Source organism: Sturnus vulgaris, chromosome Z (assembly GCF_052056855.1).
Source record: "Sturnus vulgaris isolate bStuVul1 chromosome Z, bStuVul1.hap1, whole genome shotgun sequence".
Classification (NCBI taxonomy): Eukaryota; Metazoa; Chordata; class Aves; order Passeriformes; family Sturnidae; genus Sturnus; species Sturnus vulgaris.
Window position 1 is genome coordinate 26,947,623 of NC_142283.1, and position 24,785 is coordinate 26,972,407.

Genomic DNA, 24,785 nt, shown 5'->3' on the forward strand with positions numbered 1-24,785 from the left:
CATAGATCCCTGAAAAACAGACATGTAATCAATGACAATTATATTTTAGATACTTCTTACCCACCCATATGACACTTCAGAAAAGATGAAACATAGCAGAACTATCTTTCTTTTTCTACTTCTCTGTTGACCCAATCCTTCTTTCAACACAAAGCAAAGTTATCCCATAACATAAATTATTAATCACATACTTATTTGTCCTGACATACATATCTACTATTGAAAATACAACACATGAGTAAGTTAACAATTTTCAAAGGATTTTCTGTGAACATAGAGCCAAAAATCACTGTGATTTTCTTTTCTTTCAATAAAGAAAGAAAAACAGGCATAAAATGAAATTCCTTACTATTTGTTCATTAGGCTTCATATCTCTCTTCTTTTTTTCTCTTTTTAGTTTTTCTGTTAACCTTTCCATTCATATTTTCCTTTTTTTTTTTTTTTAATTGAAAGATTTTTGTTAAAATATCAAAAATATAGGGAAAAACACAAGTGAAGAAAAAAGTTTTTGAATACATTAGGGGAAAATATCACATATCCAAAAATATATTCAGAAAATAAAATAAGTAAACAATTAGGACATAAAATTCATTAAATAGTTCTTTTTCTTACATGGGAGTGAACACAGGGCACCCCCTTAAAATTTCATTTTTTATCTAGAAAGCTCTTTGACTTTGAAAAACTTCCACATATAATATTAATTGGCTATACAAACATATTTTTATGTCCAGTTTGAATGCAAAATTTTCACCAAGGTAGTTTCGAGAGAGCCTGCAGCTGAGACTGGACTGGTGGTACATAGACACCTTGACAAGGATGCCAGATCTGGGCTACCACTGAGTAACCCAAAGCCAAAGATGAGAAAACTTGGTCTTCCTTCTACTGCAGCCGGAGGCTCCTACAGCAGTGAACACCAGCTGTAGTCTCAAAAGTTTTGTACAATCCAAATCCAAGCCCACGTACAGAATATTGGTAGCTGGAGGCATGGCTGAGCTGAATCAATAGCAAATATGGGGGTCATCCATGAGTGTCTCTCACCAAAGGAGAGAAATTTCATAATTCAGAGTAGCTACATGTAGTTTTCTCTCTTCAAAAAAACCATAGAAAATTTGTCAGAATAATTATTTCAGCTCTAGTTTGAGGCAGGGAAGAAAGTAACTCAATTCTCCCATCACAGAAGTTAAAGCTGGCAAAAGACCAGAGCAGCATCATTACTAGAAGCACTAGAAATTACCTCAGCAGTTTTGAGACATGGGTTTGCAGGTGCCTGCCAGCACCTGCAGATCAAGGAGGAGGAGCATTATGGCACTACTCACCCCGTATCACCTGTGTGCTTGTGGGCAAATGCCAGGATATCTGCTGCTCTGCCAGTGCCCTCATAGACCACCACTGGGACAGCTGGGCTGGCCCTCACGTACTCACACACCATCAGGATCACACTGGGGCCTCCTTCCAGCACCAACCCGACTATGGGAACACCTTGGCTCATTCCTGTTCCAAAACACACCTAACCAGTTAGAACAGATCTCAGCCACATACACAAAAATCAAAACATCTGGGAAATAAATACTTATACGTGGTTCTATGGCGAGGAAATCATTCCTTCATCTTACATCATTCCTTACATGTTTTACGAATTTCGGAAAACTTCTTCAAGCAGATCAAAAGAGACCATGAAAAACTACTGAAGAAACTGTAAGCATCAGGAAAAAAACACATCCTTCTAAATATCCCTCTTCCCTTCATAATAGCTATCACACCCAAGGACATAGTGAAACATATTCAATATCCATGTATTTACTACATACATAGAAAAGTAATCTCAGTCTTCACAGACTCTTTGAAGTGTTATAGCAGCAGGGCCAGTTTGTTTTTATTTTTTTAAACAGAAATTAATTTCAAGTACAATGTAATAGAACTGAAAGCCTGACTTGCAAAAGCTCATACTAAGAAATTGTAAGAGTCTGAGTAAGAAGCTTTATACATGAACATGTTAAAAATTGGGTTGGTTTCTAAGTTTGTCAATTCTATAATGTGAGCAGATAAAGGAAGCAACATCAACATCATATGCTTTTTCAGCATACCTCAAGATTTGATGACTAGGTAAGAGTGAACTTCAACAAATAATTTTTACAATCTAGTGCATAAAAGGAAATAATTGTTTGTGTAATAAATATTTATTTATTTCTTTACTATAACTCATTTACTCTTTAAATAAATGGTAGAAGTTATGCTATCTGTCAAACACTGGCTAAAGGTTCTACTTTTGCTACCACTCTTCGTTGCTGTACTTGAGGAGGTCACAGGCTTAGAATAGAGAAGAGTGATGAGGGCAAAAGTAGTTAATATGGTAAAAAGGATTTTCATTCCACTGAATGTAACAATCTTTCCATCTCACAAAATGCTGGAGAATTATCTAGTGGTGAAATAGTGACCACATAAAACTGTGAAGTGAGCAAATGCTCAATGTTTACTAAATAATCTGAGTCATTTAGATGTCTCTACAATTGAGAAACCCATATCTGAGTTCATCCAAATGCATAATGCTTATAAAAATGTTGTCATTTTCATTTTCCTGAGTTTTAGAGTTCAAGACACATGCAATTAATAACATTTGACCTCAGTGAAAGGTATGGCAAATCAAGATGTACAGTATGTAACATAGAATGTCAAGTACCTGCCCATCTTTTAGGATAGGTTTTTTTGTGATCATAAAGCAGACCACAGCAATACTCACTTGTGTGTATTTTTTGAAGTGATATGTACTTCTCCAAATTCCTCCTGAGCATCATTTCATTCCCATACTTGCCTACTGTCCCATCATCTGCCATTAGAAAATGAGAGTGCATGCTGTTGAGCGTACTCAGCTTGCTGAGTGGGTTACCAAGAGTCTGGTACAGGCAAACTACCTGAAAAAAACAAAATAAAAATGGCCTCAAGGAAACCAAGAAAATACCACCATTTATGTCACCTCACTTGTATGTATTTCTTCATTATAGTACGGCTGTTCAAAATTCTCCATTACGCTTTTTGAGCTACTCAAATGTTTGATTCTTAACAGCAACAAGCCCATAATCAATACATCAGAAAATACTTCTGATTAGGTTTGCAATCCATAGAGTCACTGCCTGACATTCTTTGCAACAGTTGGAACAGCACGGGATTGTTTCCCTGGGTTGTATTCCCATTAAAAATATGTGAGCTAACATTTATCAGGAATGATTTCACCCTACTTAAGTAGTACACCTTAGACACTTGAGTAGATTATGCCCTCACATAAAGTCATAGTTTGTGAATATAATAGACTGTGAATAAAATAATACACATATTAATATCTTATTTGTGTACATTACTAACCTGAGTGATCATTCTGAATCGTAATAGAGAAAAACTTAATTTACAACCACAAGAGAGTTGCCGACATAATTACAAAATTTAAAAAAGGAATGGCAATTTCCTGTAAGAGAAGTATTTTAAAGCTATTCATTTATACACAAAAAGCAAAATACAGTGCCTCAACATGCCACAAAATTCTTTGCTGAGTAAAATCTAAGCCTCTATTACAGTGAAAAAAATATCAAACTAGTGAAGTTAATCTAGAAGAAAATCAAGTATGCAAAAAAACTCTTGACATCCCATGAACATGAAAGCTTTTGTTATTAAAATGCACCCAACTCACATCTTTTCCAATGAGATCCCTCTGATTCTCAATGATACCCCATGGAGGAATCCCAATAGCAGAGATCTTTCTCAGGTGTGGTGAAGCACGGCCTTTCAGTGCATCCCCCACATGCCTGGACACTCCTAAACAGATAATCAAATTATATTTTTTCTTCTATATTCAGAGACGTTCTACAGCACACCAAGAAAGGTTTCACACCACTTAATTTATACAGTAGTTATTTTTCAATCAAAACCAAAACATCGTACCCAACTTGTGTATTTGATGTACACTTCACAGCTCACGTACAATGTACCACTGCTTCAAACTCAGCACGTATTTCTAATTAATAATACTTTTATATGTTGTTAATGGTGCTTTTCACATCCATAAAACTTCATTAGTTACAAAAATGCTCAGGACAGTTCTCCTGTAAGATCACCAGATTGAATAACAGCTAAAAAAGTAAAACTTTCAGTTCCACAGTTTACTGACCCCTCTGAGTTTTTAAGAGTAGTCTAAAGGGATTTTCAGCTACTACTAGGCTAATTAATGGATTATCCTGATTCAAAACTTTATCAATTATAAAACACAAGTTAAATTGAGCTTTGAAAATTGTTTCAAAAATACTAACCATAGTCCACAGAAACTAAATATTTTAATGAAGCAGATAAATTTACTGCAGATAAGTTCTGGCTATATGCAGTGTTTCTTATTACATGCAGAATACTCTGCTCTTTAATTAAAATATTCAGAATGCTTGTCAACAGTAAACAAACATGATCCCACTCTTTGAATTATGCACTGTTCCTTATATAAAAACGGCTTCATTTTGTATTAACAAATCACCAATTTTCGAACAATTTCATTCTATTTGACCTAAATGTACATGCTGTCATGCAGAGGAAAAACACCAAAAGGAAAAATAAAAAAAAGAAAAATAATTACACTACCGCTGTTGATGCCTTCTGTAATTATCCATGCTCCTGTAGATTCAGCTGCCTTCACCAGCCCTTTGCTGAAAACTTGCTTGACCTTTGAGGGAAGCTTGAAATTTTGAATGCCTCCATGAACAGAGATCACTAGCTTTGGCAATTCCATCTGCCATTCTTTAACCATCAGGTGCAACAGCTGATCCAAATTGCTATCATAAGAAAGTCTAATATACTGGAAAGGAAAATAATGGCTAAAATAAACATCTTTTAAATACTACGGGGAAGAAACTGCAACACATCACAAAATTCTAAGCATTTATGTCCCACAGATCTTGTGAAGGATTAGAGCTGCCATAGTACCCTGACATGATAGCACAAAAATGCATGTGAGCAATACAGACAGTGTATCCCTTATCACAGTGAAGTTCAACATAAAAATATACACATATTTTAATCTGGTTTACATTTAGATTCCCCTGCCCTCTTAAGACAATCAATCTAATATTCACCCAATCCAATTTTTCTCTTTCTTATGCTGAAATCACAAAAATAACTCAGACATATAAAAACAACACCTATTACCTTGGCATGGTAAGTGTGGTCTCCATCTTGAAAATTGATTGTACCAAACGCATCTGTGGGACTCATCTTTGTGTGTTTTTGCACAGACCATTCTCCACTATCGCTCTGTGAACCAGCCCGATAAACAGGCCAGCTGCATTCTATTCCTGGGTGTTCTCCAATCAGCCGTCCACAGCAACACCTCATATTAAAATTACAGAAATTATTTTATATCAAACTCACTTGCATGCAACTTTAGGATCTACAAGTGACTAGTCCAAATAACTTCCTGCAAAGAAAAATACTGCAGATGTCTCACATGGGATGCAGTAAAAATAAACCGTGTTGAAAAAAATTGTAGTAATAGTAAAATAACATTATATCATAATTAGATCATAATTATGTTATTTGGCTATAGAATTTGTTCTCTACCTGAGGAAACTACTAACAGTTGAGGGTTTTGGACTAGATAGTCTTCAAAGGTCCCTTCCAATCCAAACTATGCTGTGATTCCATGTGATTCTGTAACAGCTTGAGGGTCCTATACAGAAATTCTGACCTGAGTAATGCAGCTTATTTTCCAAATCAGAGGAATGTTGTAGGACACTGAGGTTTGCCATGAGTATTACCACCAGTTATCCTTAGTACTCAAGAAAGATCTAGGAGTTATCCTCAACAATCAGGAGGAGAATTTCAGAGTGACCTTTTAATCCTATTAACCCTTGGAAGCCAGTGAAGTGCATATACCAAATACATGGATTGGAGTGCAGTATTGAGGGAGATTGCCATGGTTTGGGTATGGTACTCCTCAGTTTAATGCTCCCACTGTGACTCTCCAAATCACACACCGCTCACTCGCTCATCCATTTCCTTTCCCCTGTAGTGCACTGGAGAGAAGAATTGGAGGCACAAAAGGTAAAGATTGCAGAATGAGATACAACAATTTACTGGAAACACCAACAAGGTAAGAGAACAAACAGTAACAGCAACAATACTAGTAACAGATAGCACAAGAAATGAACATTTCACACAGAAACCCCTCAACAACAGACAATACCTTGGTCACTCTATTCCAACCCAGAAAGGACCCTTTCAGCACATGGTATGACTACAGGAAATAGTCCTGTCAGGACCAGGAGCTGGACTCAATACTTACTATGGATCCCTTCCAACTCAGCATATTCTGTCATTCTCCCTGGAAGAGATTTCCCTCTCTCCCAGCAAGGATGTGAGGTCGTAGAGAATAACCCCAAAGTCCTAGCCATGGCTACTGCAAAAAATAACCCTGTCCTGGCTGGAATGAGGACATTTTTCATCCCTTATTCTATATCATCCACCTCATGACCAAATCCTACACCTTCCAACAATACACATACAGTACATATACACAAGCACAGGTATCAGTTCCATCACCAACTGCCATCCCTCTATGATATGTCTTAAGTTCACTGAGTCCACGACTGTGAGTTCTATCTGCTCTGGATGTCCTCCATGGCAGGAAGGTTGGTGTGCTGTTGGGTGGTTGCAAGCTGCATCACAAGCTCATGACTGGTGTATCTGGAGCAGTCCATACTCACTGTCCATGGTTACGGCACACAGTGGCAGGGTCATTCAGCAACCAACAATACACACACAGTTCAATACTACAGACTGTTCTCACTCAAAAGTCAAATCTCCTTCAGGTACACATTGTGTTTCCCCATCCATCTGCATTACCCACCAAGTGCACCCAGCTATTGAGCAAAAAACCCATGGAGGATGTTTGGCTTTGCTTGAGACAGGAATAATCCAAACTGATTTCCCAAACATATTCCTCATATGCACCACAGGGACTTTATCCTTTTCTCCCCTTCTACAGTACATGAAGGTCTTGACTGGACAGAGCAAGCTCAACTGGCAGAGTCTCTGATAGGAAGGCCAAACAGACGGCCTTCCTAAATGCAGATCCCAGTGTTTGAAGGTCCAACCACCATTGATTTTAGTGTGGTTTTAACAGTCTATTGTCCCATTCAATTTTCCCAGAGGCTGGTGCATGACAGGGAATATGATGCCCATTAAATACTGGGCTCTCTGGACCAGATGGAATTGATCTGCCAGGCCTCTCCATATTTATATTTTAATCATCCTCTCCCAGATCACAGAGGTTTTAGCCACTTGGCCTGCTTGATCACAGTGAACATTTCCCAGTTATAGATCACTTGGGGAATAGTGTCCATGATTAAGTCTACCCCTCTACCACAAGCCTATCTGTATATTGCATCTCTTCCCTGATGACCTGAGGTGTCAGGGGCCCAATGAGTCAGAAATAATTCACCTTTGTGTTGCCAGTCCAGCTCCACCCAAGACACCTTAATCTTGACAGCCCAATCCACCAGTTCATTGTTATGATGTTCTTCACCAGGCTAACTCCTGGGTGTATGTGGATCTACATGACCTGCTTTTACAGCCAGCTTCTCTACTTAAGCACTGATGTCTTTCCACAGTTCAGCAGCCCAGATGGGTTTACCTCTGCACTGTTTATTTATCTTTTTCCACTACTCAAGCCACCCCTACAGAGCATTTGCTACCATTCATGAGTCAGTATAGAGGTAGAGCACTGGCCATGCCTCTCATTCAGTGATATCTAAAGACAGCTGGATTGTTTTCTGCTCTGCAACCTGACTTGATCCACCTTGTCCCTCCATAGATTCTGCAGCTTGCCACATGGGACTCCAATACAGTAGCTTCCCATTTTTGATGTGTCCCTGCAATACAGCAGGAAGAATCAGTGAAGAGACCATATCACTTCTGAAGCAGCTGGAACCTTTCATAAGCTGCCAGGATCTCTTTTTCAGTTGGGATCTGTAGGAGGAGGCCTCAGATTCTTTGTATCCCTGTCCTGATTTTGTCCCGGACAGGGTAAGTTTCTTGCACTAGCTGGGATGGGGCATGCTTAGGGCCCAGATGTTACTCTTTACCACCTCACATCATTGCTGGAGGTAGAGGTAACGGTGTCTCTCTTTCCTGTGGGGAGAAGGGATTATTTCTGGTTGGATAAGTGTAGCCGAAGGAACCTGGTTTCAAGCCAGAGACAATTAACCCTATCCTAGTCAGAAACAGGACAGAGAGATAACAGAAACTCAGCATTAAAGGTTTCAATATGGAATAATAACCCAGATTCCAAATTTAATCGTTGCTCTCACACAGGCTTCAACAGGCTCAGTCTCTTCTACAGGATTAACTTCAGTGTAATTTATAGTGACAGCTGACAGTCCAGTTCTCCTTTAGACATTTCAGAAATTAATATACCCTAGGAAATGGAAATAAATTCTTCACTTTTCCTCTTTTAAGAAACTGAACATACTTCAACAACCCAAACACAATGACTGCCTCAGGCTTCAGCTGTACTATTTGTCCATTTAAGGGCAAGTTAGATGTAAACATCTGCAAGACTCTGGAGATGTGCATTCTAAAAGAGACAGTTTTCAGTGGAGATGAGAGAGAACTAACAGGTGACAAAGAAACAGATTTTTAAAAACCAACCAGCTAACCAGTAAACCAAAACCAAACCCCAAAACTGAAGGAAATGAGGAAGCAAGCTGCTTTAGTAAGGCACTTCTTGATACCCAGACGCCATGAAGTTAGGTCCATTTTCAACCCAGGCAAATTACACTGGGTTGAGTCAACGCTCTGCAAAAGCAAACTGGAGAAGGAAGCCTCCTACACTCAGGGAGACGGGGCTCAAAGTGGAGTGGCACTAGCAGGCTGAGATAATGTTAGAGTCAGAACAGCACAGAAGCACTTGTTTCACATGCATGTCAGGCTGCACCCCAGGGTGCTGAGGGAGGTGGCTGATGCCCTTGTACAGCCAGATTCCAAGGCTGTGAAGATCAGGGTGTTCCCAATAACTGGAGAAATGCAAATGTCATGCATGCCTTCAAAAACAGGTAAAGCCACCCTAGGGAACAACTGGCCAGCCATCTAGCCATAAGTCTGAGGTAAAATCAAGGAGTGAGATTTCCTGGAGCCCACATCTAGGTACATGAAGGAGGAGACAGTGACAGGAAGCAGTAAGCAAGGATTTACCAAGGGTCAGTCATGCCTGACCCACCTCACCTCCTTCTGCAATATAATTGTGGGGATGAGAGGAGAGCACCTGCATTTGCTCTAGCCAGGCGTCTGTAGCTGGGCTGTGACATTACAGTGTGGGAGGGATGGCAAGCTAGCAGGTGAGGACCTGGCTGGGTGATGGGTCAGTATAAAGAAGGGTTCCTCAGGGTCCATACAGGGCCACTCCTGTTCAGCCTGTCCACCTGCAGCCTGGAAATGGGGACGGAGGGAACATGCAGCCCTAGGGGCAGGGCAGCTCTGGGACATGGTCCTGGGTGTCAGGGTCATCCCTGTGCCTGGGCAGCAATGAGGGCCAGAGGTGCCTGGCGTGGAGTGAGTAGGATGTGGCCCAAGAGACAGAGGACAGCAGGGTCCGTCCCGTCTGCTTGGTGCTTGTCTGGGTACCACGTCTCACTGCAGTCCTCAACACAGAGACACCAGCAAACCGGCGAGGCTTCAGGGGCAGAGTGACTATTCTAGTGACAGATGGTGGGGCTGGAGCCCTCAGTCTCTGAGAAGAGGCTTTTGGATAGGGCATGGTTCCACTGGGACGTGAGATGGCTTCAGGAATTCAACAACACACCCAGCACAGATGGGATGGGATACAGGAGATGTAGATAGGCTCTTCAGTGATGCATGGCAGGAGGGTGAGAGGCAGCAGCACAGCTGAAACACAAGAGTCTGAGGCTAGAAAAAGGAAGGAGCCTTTTTTCCAGGAGAATAACCCAGCAGTAGAGTCAGGACCTATGGAGGGGGGTCATCTCCATCCTTGGGAGTGAAGCAACTGAGTGAAGCATCCTCATCTGAATCCCCTGGTTGAGCATATTGGAGATGGTGTCCCTGACAGCCTGAGTTACTCTGTGATCCTATGGATATACAGATGTGCATTGATACAAAGCATCTTTGAAATGACTTTGCCTTTTTTGTCTCAAAAGCTCACCAAGATACTGGAGAAGGTGGACATCATCAGTAACATAAAAGCAAGCTACAAGAAAAGTCACACTTTGAGCAACAAGGGAAAACCCAAAGGGTTGACACGGAAGTAAAAGTAACTGCAGGAGTCAGACTACAATATCCAGTGGTCTAACAGGCAATGATTTAGAAGCTGTGTCTAAAAGTTATGCCTTAAAGGTGTGATATATAGACAAGTTGCAAGAGCATCTCAGATGTATTAGGATGCAGGAAATTGACACCTCATTTCTGAATACTCATATAGTGAGTCCATTTTAATTGCTGGGATGTTTTTGTAAGTACTGAGTACAGAAGAGTAGATAGAGACCCATTTCTGCTCAGCAGGGGAGCATGGACAAAGGTGCTGGTAAGTTACTCATATTTGACTAGTAACTTCTAAATGGAGTAATTCTACTTAGAAGTAGCAAATTAGTTGCATAACCCATTCACAAACTGCTTGAAAACCTTAGAAGTTCTCTACAAAAGAAATCTTTAAGAGATTTTATTTGCCTACAATATTAGGTCAAATTATAGTAGGCGTCAAGTATATCCACATGATTTTTTGACTGTTGTGAAAAACTACAGAACTCAGGAGGCCCAAAACCTGTTGTACTGTTGATCTAACAAATACAATATAAATAATAAAGCCAGTCATAACAATCATATGGAAATTATTTCTCCTTGTTAGGAGCAGAAGAATTCTCTGAGAATAAAGCTCTCTGTATACCTTGAGATATCCAAGAAGACAGCTAACATTTGGCAAATACACTTGCAAGATATGGGCTGACTGAAATGTACATTAGACACCCACACACATTCTGCAAACATAGACCAACAAACTGGATTCATATTAATCTAAACATATGAAAATGATCAGCAAAAACTGAAAGAAACAACTACAAGATAAAACACACACAAAGATACAGGATGTCTTGACAGAGGAAGGTGAAAGAGAAAAACAAATCTGTCCACTGGAGTTCACATTTCCTGTTTCTCTTCCTCCCTCTCCTAGTGTTGTATTCACATTTATGCAGCTAAACTGTGTCGGACTAGGAAGCTGATTTGGTGAAAGCTAATCCTTTGGTTTTCCACTGTGGGTTAATTTTTGTCCTACTGATCTTCCCAGACCGATTAACAACAAGGTCATTCTGAGGGGGAGAGGGGGAGAACCACACAACTGCTGTAGTCTTGACTAAGATTAAATTAAACTACTTGATTATGAAGGACAATGTAATTGTAGTTGTGATACCCAGCTGAGTATCTGCAGTTTAGCAGGAAGCATTAAAACACCCCCTGCATTTCTTCTCCCGGAAGACCTGCCAGAATCTTTGAATATCTATACTTCTGCTCTAAAGCAAGATATTCTCTTAGAAGGAGCTCAGACTTTCTGAACAGAAACACATTCTGCATATCAGCCCTTTACAGTGATCTGATTTTCAGAAGTAATTTATTTACTCTTTGTGAAACACCACTCTTATAAATCTTAGAAGCAAAATAAAACGTGAAGCAAAACGAAAAGGCAGATAATCATGTGTAATACAGATTATGGGAGTACATGACACCAGCTTGCTAGTCACCAATTATTGCCCAAGCCATCAGATGCCTTTAACACAAAACAAATGAAAGTTGAACTTTTTGTTCCAGTAACTGATAATGCATTATTATAAATATACAGTACCAAATTGTGTTTGGCAACACCATTTGAATGCCAGCTATTGGATTGAAAACAACTAATTAATACAGGTTACAAAATACAATTTCCCTGAAAAATAACACAATTTAAAAGGACCAAAGTGATGAAATTTCTGTTGTTTCCCTTGCCAAAAGCAGGGACTCAGAATCCTCACTGCAGAGGATGATGAAAAATCTTAAAAAAAAACTATTATCAGGAATGTTTATTTTTCCCTTTTTCTTCTCCCTTAATTTTCTTTTGTTTCCATAATTCTCACTGCTCTCTATTACTATAGACTCACTCTCCTTCATGTAATATGGGATATAGCTGGAATTGACTCTCATTTAAAGACACATTTCTGCCTTTCATTCCTCAGGAAGAGATTAAAACAAAATCATGCGCACAAGGTATTTCGGTAGAATTTTCTACTGCAAATACATAAAAGATTATCACACAATTTATTCTACTTATATTTACGCCAAGCATTCTCCAGCACATCCCTAGAAATGCTGCTCTGACCATTAAACAAGGAGGATATTTCTCTTGACATTACTTCCTTGACTAGGATTGCCTACTACTAGGTCACTATAAAAATAGTACGTACATATTTATGCACTCTTACCTGATTAAATTCTGACACACCTGGCATCCTGCAGGACATCTGTGATAAAAGGTGGATAATTAATATATGCTTGTGTAAAATAAGACAGTTTTAACGCCATTCTTACAGTATCAATTCAGCAGTAAAGGCTGTCATCTCCACCACTAACCCCTGCAAAATGCACTGGAAAACTTCAGTGATTTGTTTGGCATTTCACAACTCGGACTGTATGTCAGATCTACATTTCATAGATGAGTTATTTATCTTAGGCATGCAACCCTATCCATACTTTCAAAACCATACGATCAAAATTACAAGTTTACATTCTCAGAAGGTGATCTCTTCAAATTTATCTAGGTCACACCACCCACTAGATACATAATACATAACGCCAAGTTATGTTTGCTTCCTCAGGTCCTAAAGCACAGGCTGAGGACTTGATCTCTTCCTTACTCTTTTCATACTCTACACCACTATGATCAGAGATTTCTGTATCAGAAGACTGTGATCAACAACAGTAATTATTGTGAGGAAGAGAAAAAATGGTGCAGCAGTAACTCCATGTAACTCAGTCTCTTAATTAGATACCATACCTGTTTTGCTTACTAGACTGAGAGCAACAAATCTAAGAAGCATAGTAAAGTTAATTGCTGCCAATCTCTGATTCAAATAAACATTTTCATTTAAAACAGACTGGTGATGGGATCCATGAATACCCACAGACCAGGAATCACTGACTGAGACACTAAAAAACATCATCCAAACCAAACACAACGCTATAAAAAATTGTTCTGATTCTTTTTAAATGTAACAGTAAAAAGAGAAATTCTTTGTTTTACCTGTGTGGATCTTTGGAGCTGGGAATAATGTGTGCACATTCTCTTTTACTGAAGACCTCTTCAATCCAAGATTTAGGGGGCTAAAAAGACATTTCAAAAATAAATGCACTCCTGAACTTTGGAACATGATGTCAAAAGTTGCACTGTAATGACAATATGGCTGCATACAGATAACTCAGAACTACTCCCATCATGTTAGGTGTGAGACTACAAGCTGAAGCTACACAACTTTGAACAGTCCTAGCCCTTTACCTCCAAGCTTTACATAATTCCCCAAGAAGATCAATATTTAAATTTATTGTCACCATGAAAATTATTTAGATGTTCTGTCAAACACATGTACAATAGAGAAAGTGGCATGGATTAACCAAAAATGCTTTAAGAATTGCACTCTCCTTCTGCCAGAAGACTAGCAAACTGCAATCTTACTAAAGCTGTGTCAAAAAAGGCAAGATTTCCATTTTACCTGAAAGAGATGGTTGAGTCCTTCTTTTATTATTCTTCAGAGAGTCAAGAACAGATGCATTCTGGTAATATTTTGCTGAACTAGGTCTAGAGTGAAATGCAAAAGCAGTCACCTAGACCTAGTACTCAGGGGGCATGTCAGGTGGGCCTTCTTCACTGCCTTGTGGTATGCTGTGTCAGTGATACCTGTTACAGCTTAGCAAACTGAACAGCCACCATGGCACGCAGATGTTTTTCAAAGAATCTCACTGGAAATCTTTGAACCTTTCTCTTCAGGTCTATCAGGATCAAATTCTCTGAAAGGGACAGTAACTGTTGGGTTGACTGAAATCTCTGGGACTTAATTAAGTAATTATTCTTAATTTTTATAAGTAAAATTTTCACAGAGTATGTAAAATTTACAGCAGAACCTTAACGTTAATTTCTTAATCTTAGACTTTAGTTACGTTTTTAGACTGATTGTATCATTGGGAAAAGGGGTTTGAAACTTCATGCTTTTTTACAGTCATCCATTACTTCAGGGCTGGGCAAATAAAAATGAAAAGAGGAGACTTCTGAACTGCAGACTTTTCTAGTCTAGGTCTTGATTTCTAATTTATAAAAGACTTCTGTAGGATGTACAGCTCCTTTCACAAAATTCTAATATTCCAAAACTGTCATAATTCAATTAAATTTCAACAACAAATTAAAATGTTTTCTGTCACTGCAGTGAGATACATATACCTCAGCCATCACTGACATGTATCCTTTCCACTCCAAATCCTAAAAGGAGACAAAAATACAACTACATATTCCTTCTGACTGGCAAATTTCTGCTCTGATATACCAAAGACCTGAAGTTAAGTTTATATGGCAGCTTTCCTCCTGATTTTCCTCTAAAGAAGTCCTGAGATCTTTGGGAGTTTTGGCTTCTCTTTTCTCACCAGTCTGAGGATTAAGTTTGCTGCTTATAATTCCCTGCCACAGAAGAGGCTTTTGAGATTTCTAGACTGATTTAGTCAATGGCATGGCAAGAGTTTGGCTCTGAAATTTAAGGCACATGAGTAGTTTTTAGAAAATGGCTTTTAATCACTTTTCCGATATATTAAATGTCTGAGATCCTTGCATAATATGGTATTAAAGGGACATTGCCAGGTCAAAATGTTCAAAAATTAAGGTTTCCAGAAGTAAAGAAAGAGATCAGAGTGTCAAATATAGGGAAACATATGCACTACACATTTCTTTCAAATTCTTTCTGTTGAGCAGTGAGAGCAGACAAAACCTAAAAACCCAGCCTAACACAGAGGTCCTTCAAAACGCAGGAGTGCTCTCAGCAAGGAGAGTGACTGTACCACCATCACCCTGGGGTGGTTGGGCAGGTGTGCAGAGGTCAGCTCACCAGCCTCCAGGGACAGTGCAACGCAGCCCTGTGATCCCCCTCGTTGATTTCCCCACCCACCCATCCAGAAAAAATACATGAATCCTTCCATTTTTGCTTCTGCCTTCTTTGCCTCAGCCCACACACCCCTCCACCACCACTCCTGCCAAGGCTTGCCGAAGTCAAAGCTTGTAGATGCATGGTGACAAATAAACACTGCTAAGTACAGGGTTAATGTACACTCTTCCTGCTCTGAAATTAGCTTTACTAAACCACAAGCTACGAGAAACATTCAGCTCCCTCAACACCAGACTGTTCACTGGTCAAGGACCAAACTCAGGAAAACTAGGTTACACTGTCAATACTAAACAAAAATCGTTTTAGTATCCTTAGCTGCATTTATTCCCGTTTCAGGGTAAAAGGCACAGATACACATATTTTCTAATGAAACACCATGCTGCTCTAGAGACTGTTCAATTCCCTGCAAAAGAAAAATAAAAAGGTACACATCTCTGTGGCAAATAATTTCATCTATTATCAAAACACAATCAATTTTTGGACAAAACAACAGCAATTGTTTTTAATGACACATTGTAGTTCCAGAAAGGTGCAGATAATTAAACATCACACAATGACTAGCCAGTTTACATAACAGGTTAGTTCTTTTAGGCAAAGTATGTTGTGCTGGAAACTAGGCAGAACAATCAAGTTGTAAGCAGCTTACCGAAACTGCAACAAATTTGTACTGATAACAGAGAAACACAGTGTCTTAGCCAAAACAGTACTTCAAGAGCTGAAAAGTTCTGTCAAGAACCACATCTCAGCTCTGCATACACTCTGTGTTTAGTGAAACCTGTACACAATGTCACTTCCAAAGGACTGGGGGTTTTTAAAAGGTCTTAACTACTAGAACCAGTGTTTCTGCACTGTTGAACAGGTTTATCAAAATTTTAGAAAAAAAAAAAAAGTTATGCATCATATATAACTTTTATACAGCCTTTTCTTACCCTTAAAATTATTAGATGAAAGCAAACACTCTTTAAAAAAGCAACAGATGTTTGTGGGGGTTAATAGAATTGCCTCAGTACTCAACATATGATACCCGTAAAGAACCTTACTGATGATGACAGTAATCAGAAATACCTGAAAGATCCAAACTGACTTTTAGTGCCTGTGAAGGAGGGAGGTACAATTCTCAGGAATCTGTGAGAAGTCAGCATGCTGCAGTCTGTGACCAGCCTTTACTCAAATACATCTGAGGAGGGAAAGGACTTTCCCTTATTACAGGTAGTGCAAGAATACACAGCAAGCAGGCTAACCTAAAATATCTTAAATCCTTTAAAAATTAACTTCACAAGTTATATAAGTTCACTATAGCAAGTCCCTTGCAGCAACATTAGATACCTGAAATGTAGTCAGAGTTCCTGTAAGCTAGGACTCAAGACTATTTCACAAGAGCTTGGGTCTTAAGCACATTGGTATCTCTTGAACCTTTCCTTACTCCTGAAAATTCGACATGGCTTCATTACCAACTGGTTAAATTACTGCCAGCATTAAAGAGGTTTCCAGCTTAACAGGCTGTCTCACATAAGCTTTTCAGAGCAAGAACTTTGTGATTCAGCATCCACCCCATGCATGCTTCTGGTGTGAAGTAATGTAGCAACTGATTGTTAAACAGAGAACACCACTCTGTATCCACGTAGGGAGAGCATTGCAAAACTCGAGGGTCACATGCTGTAAAATATGAACTCATTAGAGGTTTTCAGTGGCCTCTCATGTCTTCTAGAGTTTCCTCTAGTGTTCAGGCTACCTTGTCATAGGACAACCACCTGGCTCTGTAACACAGACACACCGTGGTTCCTCTGACCTCCATCACTACAATACATCAGTGCATCTGTTACTAACTGGCAGCTCTTGCTTTTCCAGTCTTTCTTACCTACTTCTTTACCCCAGTGTTCAACATTCTGCATGTCTGTAGAAATACACAACCATAAGCAATTGAATTCACCAGAAAATTTTCATCACTAAAAGTCACTAAGATTTGAAAAATATTGCGCAAATAATTTTATTTGAATGCTTCCACTATTCACCTGTCCACCATGGCCAATCATAAAACAACTATGAGCTAATCCCAAACTGCCTTTGCAGGCAGAATGCAGATTCAGTAGCATTGAGAAGCTTTTATATTTTCCCCTTTTAAAGTCAGTATATAATTTCAGGTCACAGCAGACTTTCTGTTATTATTTCCTAGTAACCAATTCAAACTCATCCACTGGAAATATATTCTTAGGTGTTCACAAATACAGTACAAGCACTAACAGAAATCACCTGTGCTTGCAGGATACATCCAGATCCAAGTCAGAGAAGGATAACTGAACTTCTTATAACTCATCAGTCATTCTGAAGAGAGATTTTACCGTTTTTTCCTCGGAACAAAAGTAGCATATTAGCTTTTCAAAAATACATAAATTCAATCTTCACTCCACGGCATGCTATAGCATTTCCTTTCACAGTTAATCAACTATACTTAAAAGCTAAGTAGCCATGCTTAAGTGATTTTCTGGATTAGGGTCTTGCATCAAAGGCTCATAAAACTGTTTCCACTATTTTGAACCCAAGCTTAGCCAAAAAAAAAAAAAAAAACTCTTTGACTTTAATGGGCTTTCCGATGTGGTGTTTCTGATCCAGAATAGACTACACAATACAACAAATACCAACATGTATACCAAATGACAAAAAAATGCAGGAAATACTAAAACCAAAACCCTCCTTGTGAAAAAAATCTCCAGCTTAACTCCTGGGTCACAGAGAACAACGAACCGACGGAAATCTTAGCTTAGTCTGGAATATTAGACCTTTAATTAGTTTATTACTTTCTACTTTTTAAGTTTATTAAAAGCCTTTCTGCTATCCCTTAACATGCAATGTTTTAGAAAAACTCATCAAAGAGAGCTGCACCAAGAGCATACCCAGCCCAGAATGCAAGTGCTTGCGGAGGAACTGCAAACCTGTCCCTCTGCAGAGCCCATGGCACAGGACTAGGTGGGGAAAGTAGACAAAACCTCACCTTAATATTGCTGCCAGCAGCCCAGGATTTTGCAAAAAAAAGTAAACTCAAGAAATCTCAAATCACTATATTCCTTAGCTCTGTCCTTGAAACAGGTCTCAAAAACATAGCTGGAAATCTCATACTGGCAGGAGATAACTGTGAACTGCTTAAAAACAGGTTTCCTCAACTGGAAATGTAAAAAAGTCTCTGTGACATGACACGTAATTCAGCCTTCCACCTAAAGCAGGCCACACCAAAACCCACTGTTCTAGAAGCGTGGTGATTGTTGACAGAGTTTGGATCTGACTGCTTCATAACTGCGGCCCATACACATAATTTAAAAATCTGTGCTTATGGCTGACGGCAGCTAAAGCTGCTAAAAGCTGACATTTGGTTTACTTTGGCACCATATACAATGTAATACTGTATATCATCGTTTATAAAACCAGTTCAAAGAGCAGCATAAAATATGGATTATTGAACAAGTTACTCATACATAAAAATACAGAAATATATCTTGTAAAGATTTTAATTGATGGAAAACAGTCCGTACTGCAGAATAAATTATAGAAGATGTCTAAAACTTGCAGCAAATAAGAGCAGGCACCAGTACTAGAGGAAGAAATGGCAAATTAATCCAAACAACACTTGAAAATTATTATAAATCTTTAAATATAATAATATCTTATTTTACTGTGTCTCTTTTGGAGACAACATTTTCATTTTTTTTTTTTTAATGGACATTCCTACCTGTCTTACTAACAATATTTTGGAAATCAGTCCCAAAGGAAGTCAGGCATTTGGTGGGTTTTTTTAATTAATTAATACAATATAATCAGAAAATGATAAATATTCAAAGCAAGTTACATATCCCATATGAAATGATCTTTTTCTAACTAATTTTAAAGTGAAAATCTAGGAAACCATATGAAAATGATGTTTCAGAGGGTCAATACAATGCTTCAAGCCTCATTCAGATTTCCGCTCTGAAGTCAGTCTTAGGAAGGCTGTTCTTGCTACTTGTTAAGCACTTTATCTTAGCAAAGAGCTAACCAACTTGCTCTCTTTAAAATCAGGTCTAATCTACCTAGCACTGAGCAATCACAGAGATCAACCACTCATTGCTGTGACAAATGCATTCTTTCATCAAAAGATTCAAAATCACAAAGCACAAAGATCTTCCTAATTTAAACCAGAAGGAGGAAGAGAAAAAAAATATCTGATAGTAAATATCAGAGCTTTCTTTCACAGGGTTTAATGTTGACTAGAGAGGTGACTCTCTAAAGGTGAGCTATATCTAAATTATCTGATGTGTAAAGCAAATGCAGATTGCAAAATTCAGCTGAAGGAAGCATGAAGGGTCCCAGGAAATCAAAATTTGTCAGCAACCTGCTCTAGAGGAAGGTGCCAGGTTGAAACTAGATGATTTTTAAGGTCACTTCCAACCCAAATTATTCTGTGTTTCTATGATTGCATGATGTGAGCAATCTACAGAGCTCACCTCTGTAGCCCTGCGACTGTACACTGTCATTTCTATCAGAATTCTGCTTTTTGGTCCATTGCTTGTCTCACTTAGTAACAAAATCTTCTTGGGCTTGACAGTGGCCCTCTCACACACTAGAAGACAGGTCACAGAACTGAAATTACATTTTCCAAAGAAGGAGAAAACACATCTTGGGTGATTTCTATAGAGCCTGAAGGTATGATCAGTCCCACTTCTGCATTTCTCACCTGGATGTGTCTTACCTCTCTCTTTGGCTCTGCCCTCCACTCCATCTTCCAAAAGAAAGGCTTTCCTTTTCCATGCCAGCTCACAGTTAAATATAAGTCACATCATCAACCCATCAAATATTGCACACTCACAAACCAGCTGGAAGAAGAGCCAGCCATTACCTGGGAGCAGCCATTGGGTACTGCAGGGACATCCTTGTCCCCCTTTGCCCCAGAGACCGCCTGGACACACCCTTGAGCTCTCCAGCAGGTCTCTCTGCACCTTCAGCCTCATGTCCAAGATATATTCCACCACACCTTGTTTATTCACTGGGGGTTGCAACAGTGGCCAAAGTGATTCCCAAAGGCTTATGTTTCCCCAGGATAAGGCAGAAAGGAGCAGCTGTGGTTGCAGTTCAAGCCAGGCTGCACAAAATGATTTGTCAGCCATCAGCACTGCCCTCTTGGCACAAAGCTGGCTCCAGGCTCCCAGCACGTGGACTATGTTTCAAGGCACGCCCTCCTGTCTGCTCCACCCTGATGACAACTCCTCTCCCTTGAGTGGCAGCTCCAAATGCCACCCAGCCGTCTGATAGCACTCTCTGCTCACCAGGATGCCTGCATCTGTGTTCAGATGGTCTCATGACCTGTGGTAGCACAAGTGATAAGAGAAGGGCCAGAGCAGGGCCAAGTAGGGTGCTGTAAGGAGAATGGACAGGAGGAGCTGACTGTGAGGGCTAAGGCTGCACAGCACTGCCCACCCAGCCCTTCTTAAACACTGGCTGGCCAGAAGGCAGAGAGGTGGATGTATTCCATACAATTGGGATGTACTAGCAGATGCTCTGGGAATGTAATAGTAGAAGCTCTGCTATGCCTCTTTGGGGGTTAAATTGCACCAATGCAAGGTAATCGAATGCACTGGTTTATAGGATCGATAAGACCAGGACTGATCAAATCTGGGATAATCCCATTCCAAGCAGGCTGTTAAAAAATTTATTTCCAGAACGTGACCTCAACAACGCAGCCTAAAGTGACACTACAGTCACAACAGGCTGCTAACCCCCCAGAGATATGACCAAGTCCCAGTCAGACGTGCAACCTCTAGCACTGCATGATCACTAGAAAAGCACTTCCATATAGAAAACATTAATTTTCTCACATCACAGGGCTGACACTAAGGTGCTTACCTTACTAATGATGCTTACCAAGTTCCAGGCCACTACATCTGAAACCACTGACGGCTGGGAGACAAGTATCTGCCCCAGCACTGTTCCTCTGCAGACCTTTCCATTACTGATAATACTGAAGAGGCTTGAACTCCACTTTCATCTCTAAGACTTAAAAATTACAAAAAAACTGAAGCACCACTTTTATTAGCAACCAGAGGACTTGTGATTTGGAAACTGAGACAACAATATGTCACATCACCAGTGGGTTTTAAAAACCCTTTTCTCTGACTAGCATTTATCAAAGTATAGCATGACAGCACCCAGCTTCTGTCCTGGTTGAAAAAAAAATCAAGAAACTTCAGAAACTGTTTTTAGATGCCTCATTCCGTTCCTATATTATGGATAGAGGGTACTGTACAACTTAGAACAGCATGTACCTGTACCTGCACTATGGCAGAAATGCAAAAGAATTAACAAAGGGATGAAGACAAATGCTTAATGCTATCTGCCTTTTTTGAGAGTTAAACAGTTATGGACCCTGAAAGGGGACCCTATTCTTTTAGCTGGGAGGCAAAAGTATGACCACTTCAAAAACTGAGGGAATGTGTTAGAGATGAGTATGTAAAGTAAAAACGTGAATTACTTCGTAATTCAAGTCATACAGAGCGGATCACAAGGTTTTACCTAGAAGGTATGTTACAGTAATAAGTTTATATATTACAAGAATCAAGGAAGGTTTACACAGCATTTGATAGAGCCTATCTGAAAAGAACACGGATGGAAGATCAAAACCTGCTAAACTTTGGCCACCTCAGCTTCTTGCTGTGTTGTGTACCATTCGAGGAGTCTCAAAAACATCAGTGCAATTCTCAAAAAATTGGATTGTCCTGCTTGCACCTAACACTTCCATGGAGAGCACAGAAAAACCTATAGATCAGCCTGCTGGAGGACACACCTGCAGGGTTCCACCTTTTCACTTAACACAGTGCTACTAAGTAAAAGATAAGATAATCTGAACTACAAAAAAAAAAGAGGGACGAAGGAGTTATTTATGTAGGAAAGTAAGTACAAAGAGTAATGCAATGTTTCACATAGATTTTTCCTCCTGGAATAGTTTCACTTAGCTTCCACACACCAGATTATAGCCACACTGTCAGACATTGTAGATGGGATACAGCAGTCTACCATGGTCATGTTCAGCATAGTGCTGGCAGCAACATGAAGAGACTGACTTTCCCTTCTTACTGCTGCAGCTTCCTCGTGACATGCTGTCCTGTACTGTACTTTAAAGACAATACTATAAATCCAGGCTGTGAAACTCTGTTTTCTATGATTCAGGACACCTCCCAGTGTTATGCAGAGGCAAACAAGAACTCCTGGGGAGAATGAAGAAGCGACACTCTGCAGTTTTCAGGCCCATGAGGTTCTCCACAAAGCCAATCAACATGTACACAAAGTTTCACTGGCCCCGGAGAGACCTACGCTCTTAGGTGCCAACATCAATTTCCAAAACTGAAACCCAGGCACATAAAACATCAATTATTTACCCACAGTCCAGACTGGAGTACTGCTTGCACTGTACAATCATGTGTATGCTTGGACAGACATGTCTTTGAAACTACATACTATAGACATTTCAAACTCACCTACCTCCTGCTCTTTTATGGCATTTTGCCCTTCACTAGGGGGTCACAAAGGGGCAGAGGGGAAAAGCAGTGACAAGTAATAATTATCTGTTCCCTATTCCTATAACTTAAAAGAAATATTACAGTGAAGTTCAAAAAGAAATATCTTTTTCTGTTATAGTTCTGGATGAATTTTATGTTTTCTTCCTGATTCTGGTTACTACTAGAAACAACATATTTCAGCACACTCATTACTGGTGGTCACTGTGCTCTGACCTTTTAACAGTCGTGAAATCAATTTTTTCCTTATCAAGCCACAAAACAATTAAGGAAACTGGTTCAAACACAACAATCTACTTGCTGCTTATTGCGGTTTTTAATACTACTATATAAGCTGTTACTACTTTAAACTAGGTTTTTATGGTATAAGATAAATTTACCAAAAACCTGTAAATTGATTTCACAACTTCAGAGAATGCTTCAGAGACAAAGAAAAGGAAATTATGATGTTTCCTTAAACAGCATCCACTGATGCTTATACGTAACACTACAATTCCCTTGGTAGGTCCAAAAGACATGAATCTCTAAAGATTGGCTACTCCAATGTTTTAATAGCAAAATTTTGTGATTTAACTTCAGGTGTTCACAACTCTAAACACTAGCTTTCTTAAAATTTTTTAGGTAACAAGCAGATATTGTGTATTTTGAAAAGGATGTTCATAAAGAGACATATAAAGAATATTCTACTGTAAACATGTTTCTTTTATTCAGCAAGTGTATCAGAAAAAGATACAGAAAATACCTTGCTACATCAATGTTGCTGCAGCATGATCTGTGTGAAATATCATCCAGCTTGGTAATGTTCATAAGATTAATGCTATAGTAGCAGAGGTCTCTTTTTAAACACCAAACACCTGAATCACAACTGCTCCATCTCTAAATTTAAAGACAAAAGCGAACAAAAAAAAACCTCTCCAAAACACAAACAAACAAACAAAATCATTCAGTCAACATCATAGCCAAAAGAAGTGACAATTTACTAAAGCCAGAGGCACTTCTCTGACAGCTTACACCTAACCTCATATCTATTTGGAATAGCACTACCGCTTTTTTTGCTAAAAGCCTTCCACGGCTACTAGAATACAAGCAGATCTATGTGTTTGTATGAAAACACTCACGTCCCCGTCTGCAGAAACACACGGAGCTAAAGAGCATACCAACACCAAACCCCCAGAACACCAAATCCCTGGTAAAGCAGCCCCCAGAAGCCCGGAGGTTTCTCTTCGCCGTCAGCTAGCAGTGATCTGCTCTCCCCAGGCCGCCTGGACTTGAGGACGGAGCCTGATGCCATTCGCGGACTGGCGCGGACGCCCCTCACGCGTGGCGCAGCGAGCGTTCTGTCTGTCTGTCCGAGCCGGCGGCCCACGCCGCTCGGCGCGGACACTGCCCCACTGGAGCCGCAGGGACGGGGCTGGCTGAGGGCGGCGAGGATCGCTCACAGCCCCCGCTGCCCGGCAGCCCGCTGGGCGGGACACGGCGGGACACGGCTGTCCCCGGTTGCCTCCGTCCTCACCTGCGGGTCGGCGCGCTCCCGGTGCGGGGGCTGCCAGCCGCGTCTCCGCCGGTGCCCGCCGCACGCGGAGCCCGGCAGGGACAGCAGCAGCTCCTGCCACGCCGCCATGCCCCGAGCCCCGATCCTTGTCCCGCGGCGGCAGCGCGGGGCGGGCGGGGCGCCGTCCTTTACCCCCGACTCCTCGGCGAACCAGGCGCTGCGTGCCCCTGTCCCGGGAGGTGCGCTCTGCCGCCAGGGCCGCGCTTTCCCGCTCTGCCTCGGCTGCCCGGGGAGTCTCGACGGCCGGGCCGAGAAGATCTCCGTTCACATGCTTCCCCTCTCGGGCCCAGTTGCGCACTCTTTCCACCCTGCCAAATTCTTTCTCACATCGGGAGACCGGATCACAGGTACCCCCAAACTCAGCATATGCTTTTTGACTCTGGTTTGCCTGCATCCCAGTCCACGCTCCGAATGCCCCTGTCATTTTACAAGGGGCTGTAAAAGTAAATTCATCGTATAAGTTACAATAAAAGTAACAAGAAGGTTCAA

General features: G+C 40.3%; 1 protein-coding gene across 1 annotated transcript; it reads right to left on the reverse strand.

Annotated features, from left to right (window-relative positions):
* Nucleotides 1-1,312: 1,312 nt before the first annotated feature.
* On the reverse strand, nucleotides 1,313-13,385 carry LOC148219755 (transient receptor potential cation channel subfamily M member 6-like). The gene is made up of 7 exons (XM_088156057.1): nucleotides 13,310-13,385; nucleotides 12,492-12,530; nucleotides 5,179-5,359; nucleotides 4,615-4,828; nucleotides 3,680-3,804; nucleotides 2,738-2,909; nucleotides 1,313-1,491 (listed from the first exon to the last, which is right to left on the reverse strand). Exons 3-7 carry the CDS (start codon nucleotides 5,242-5,244, stop codon nucleotides 1,313-1,315), a joined length of 756 nt encoding a protein of 251 aa, XP_088012183.1. The 5' UTR covers nucleotides 5,245-5,359; nucleotides 12,492-12,530; nucleotides 13,310-13,385.
* Between the last annotated feature and the right edge of the window lie 11,400 nt (nucleotides 13,386-24,785).

Excerpts from the sequence above, each read along its gene's own strand:
- LOC148219755 (XM_088156057.1), bottom strand. The coding sequence starts at position 5,244 with ATGAGTCCCACAGATGCGTTTGGTACAATCAATTTTCAAGATGGAGAC. Across the intron at positions 4,829-5,178 it reads ACCACACTTACCATGCCAAG|TATATTAGACTTTCTTATGA; the intron begins GTAATAGGTGTT and ends TTTCCTTTCCAG. Across the intron at positions 1,492-2,737 it reads ACTTCAAAAAATACACACAA|GAATGAGCCAAGGTGTTCCC; the intron begins GTGAGTATTGCT and ends GTTTTGGAACAG.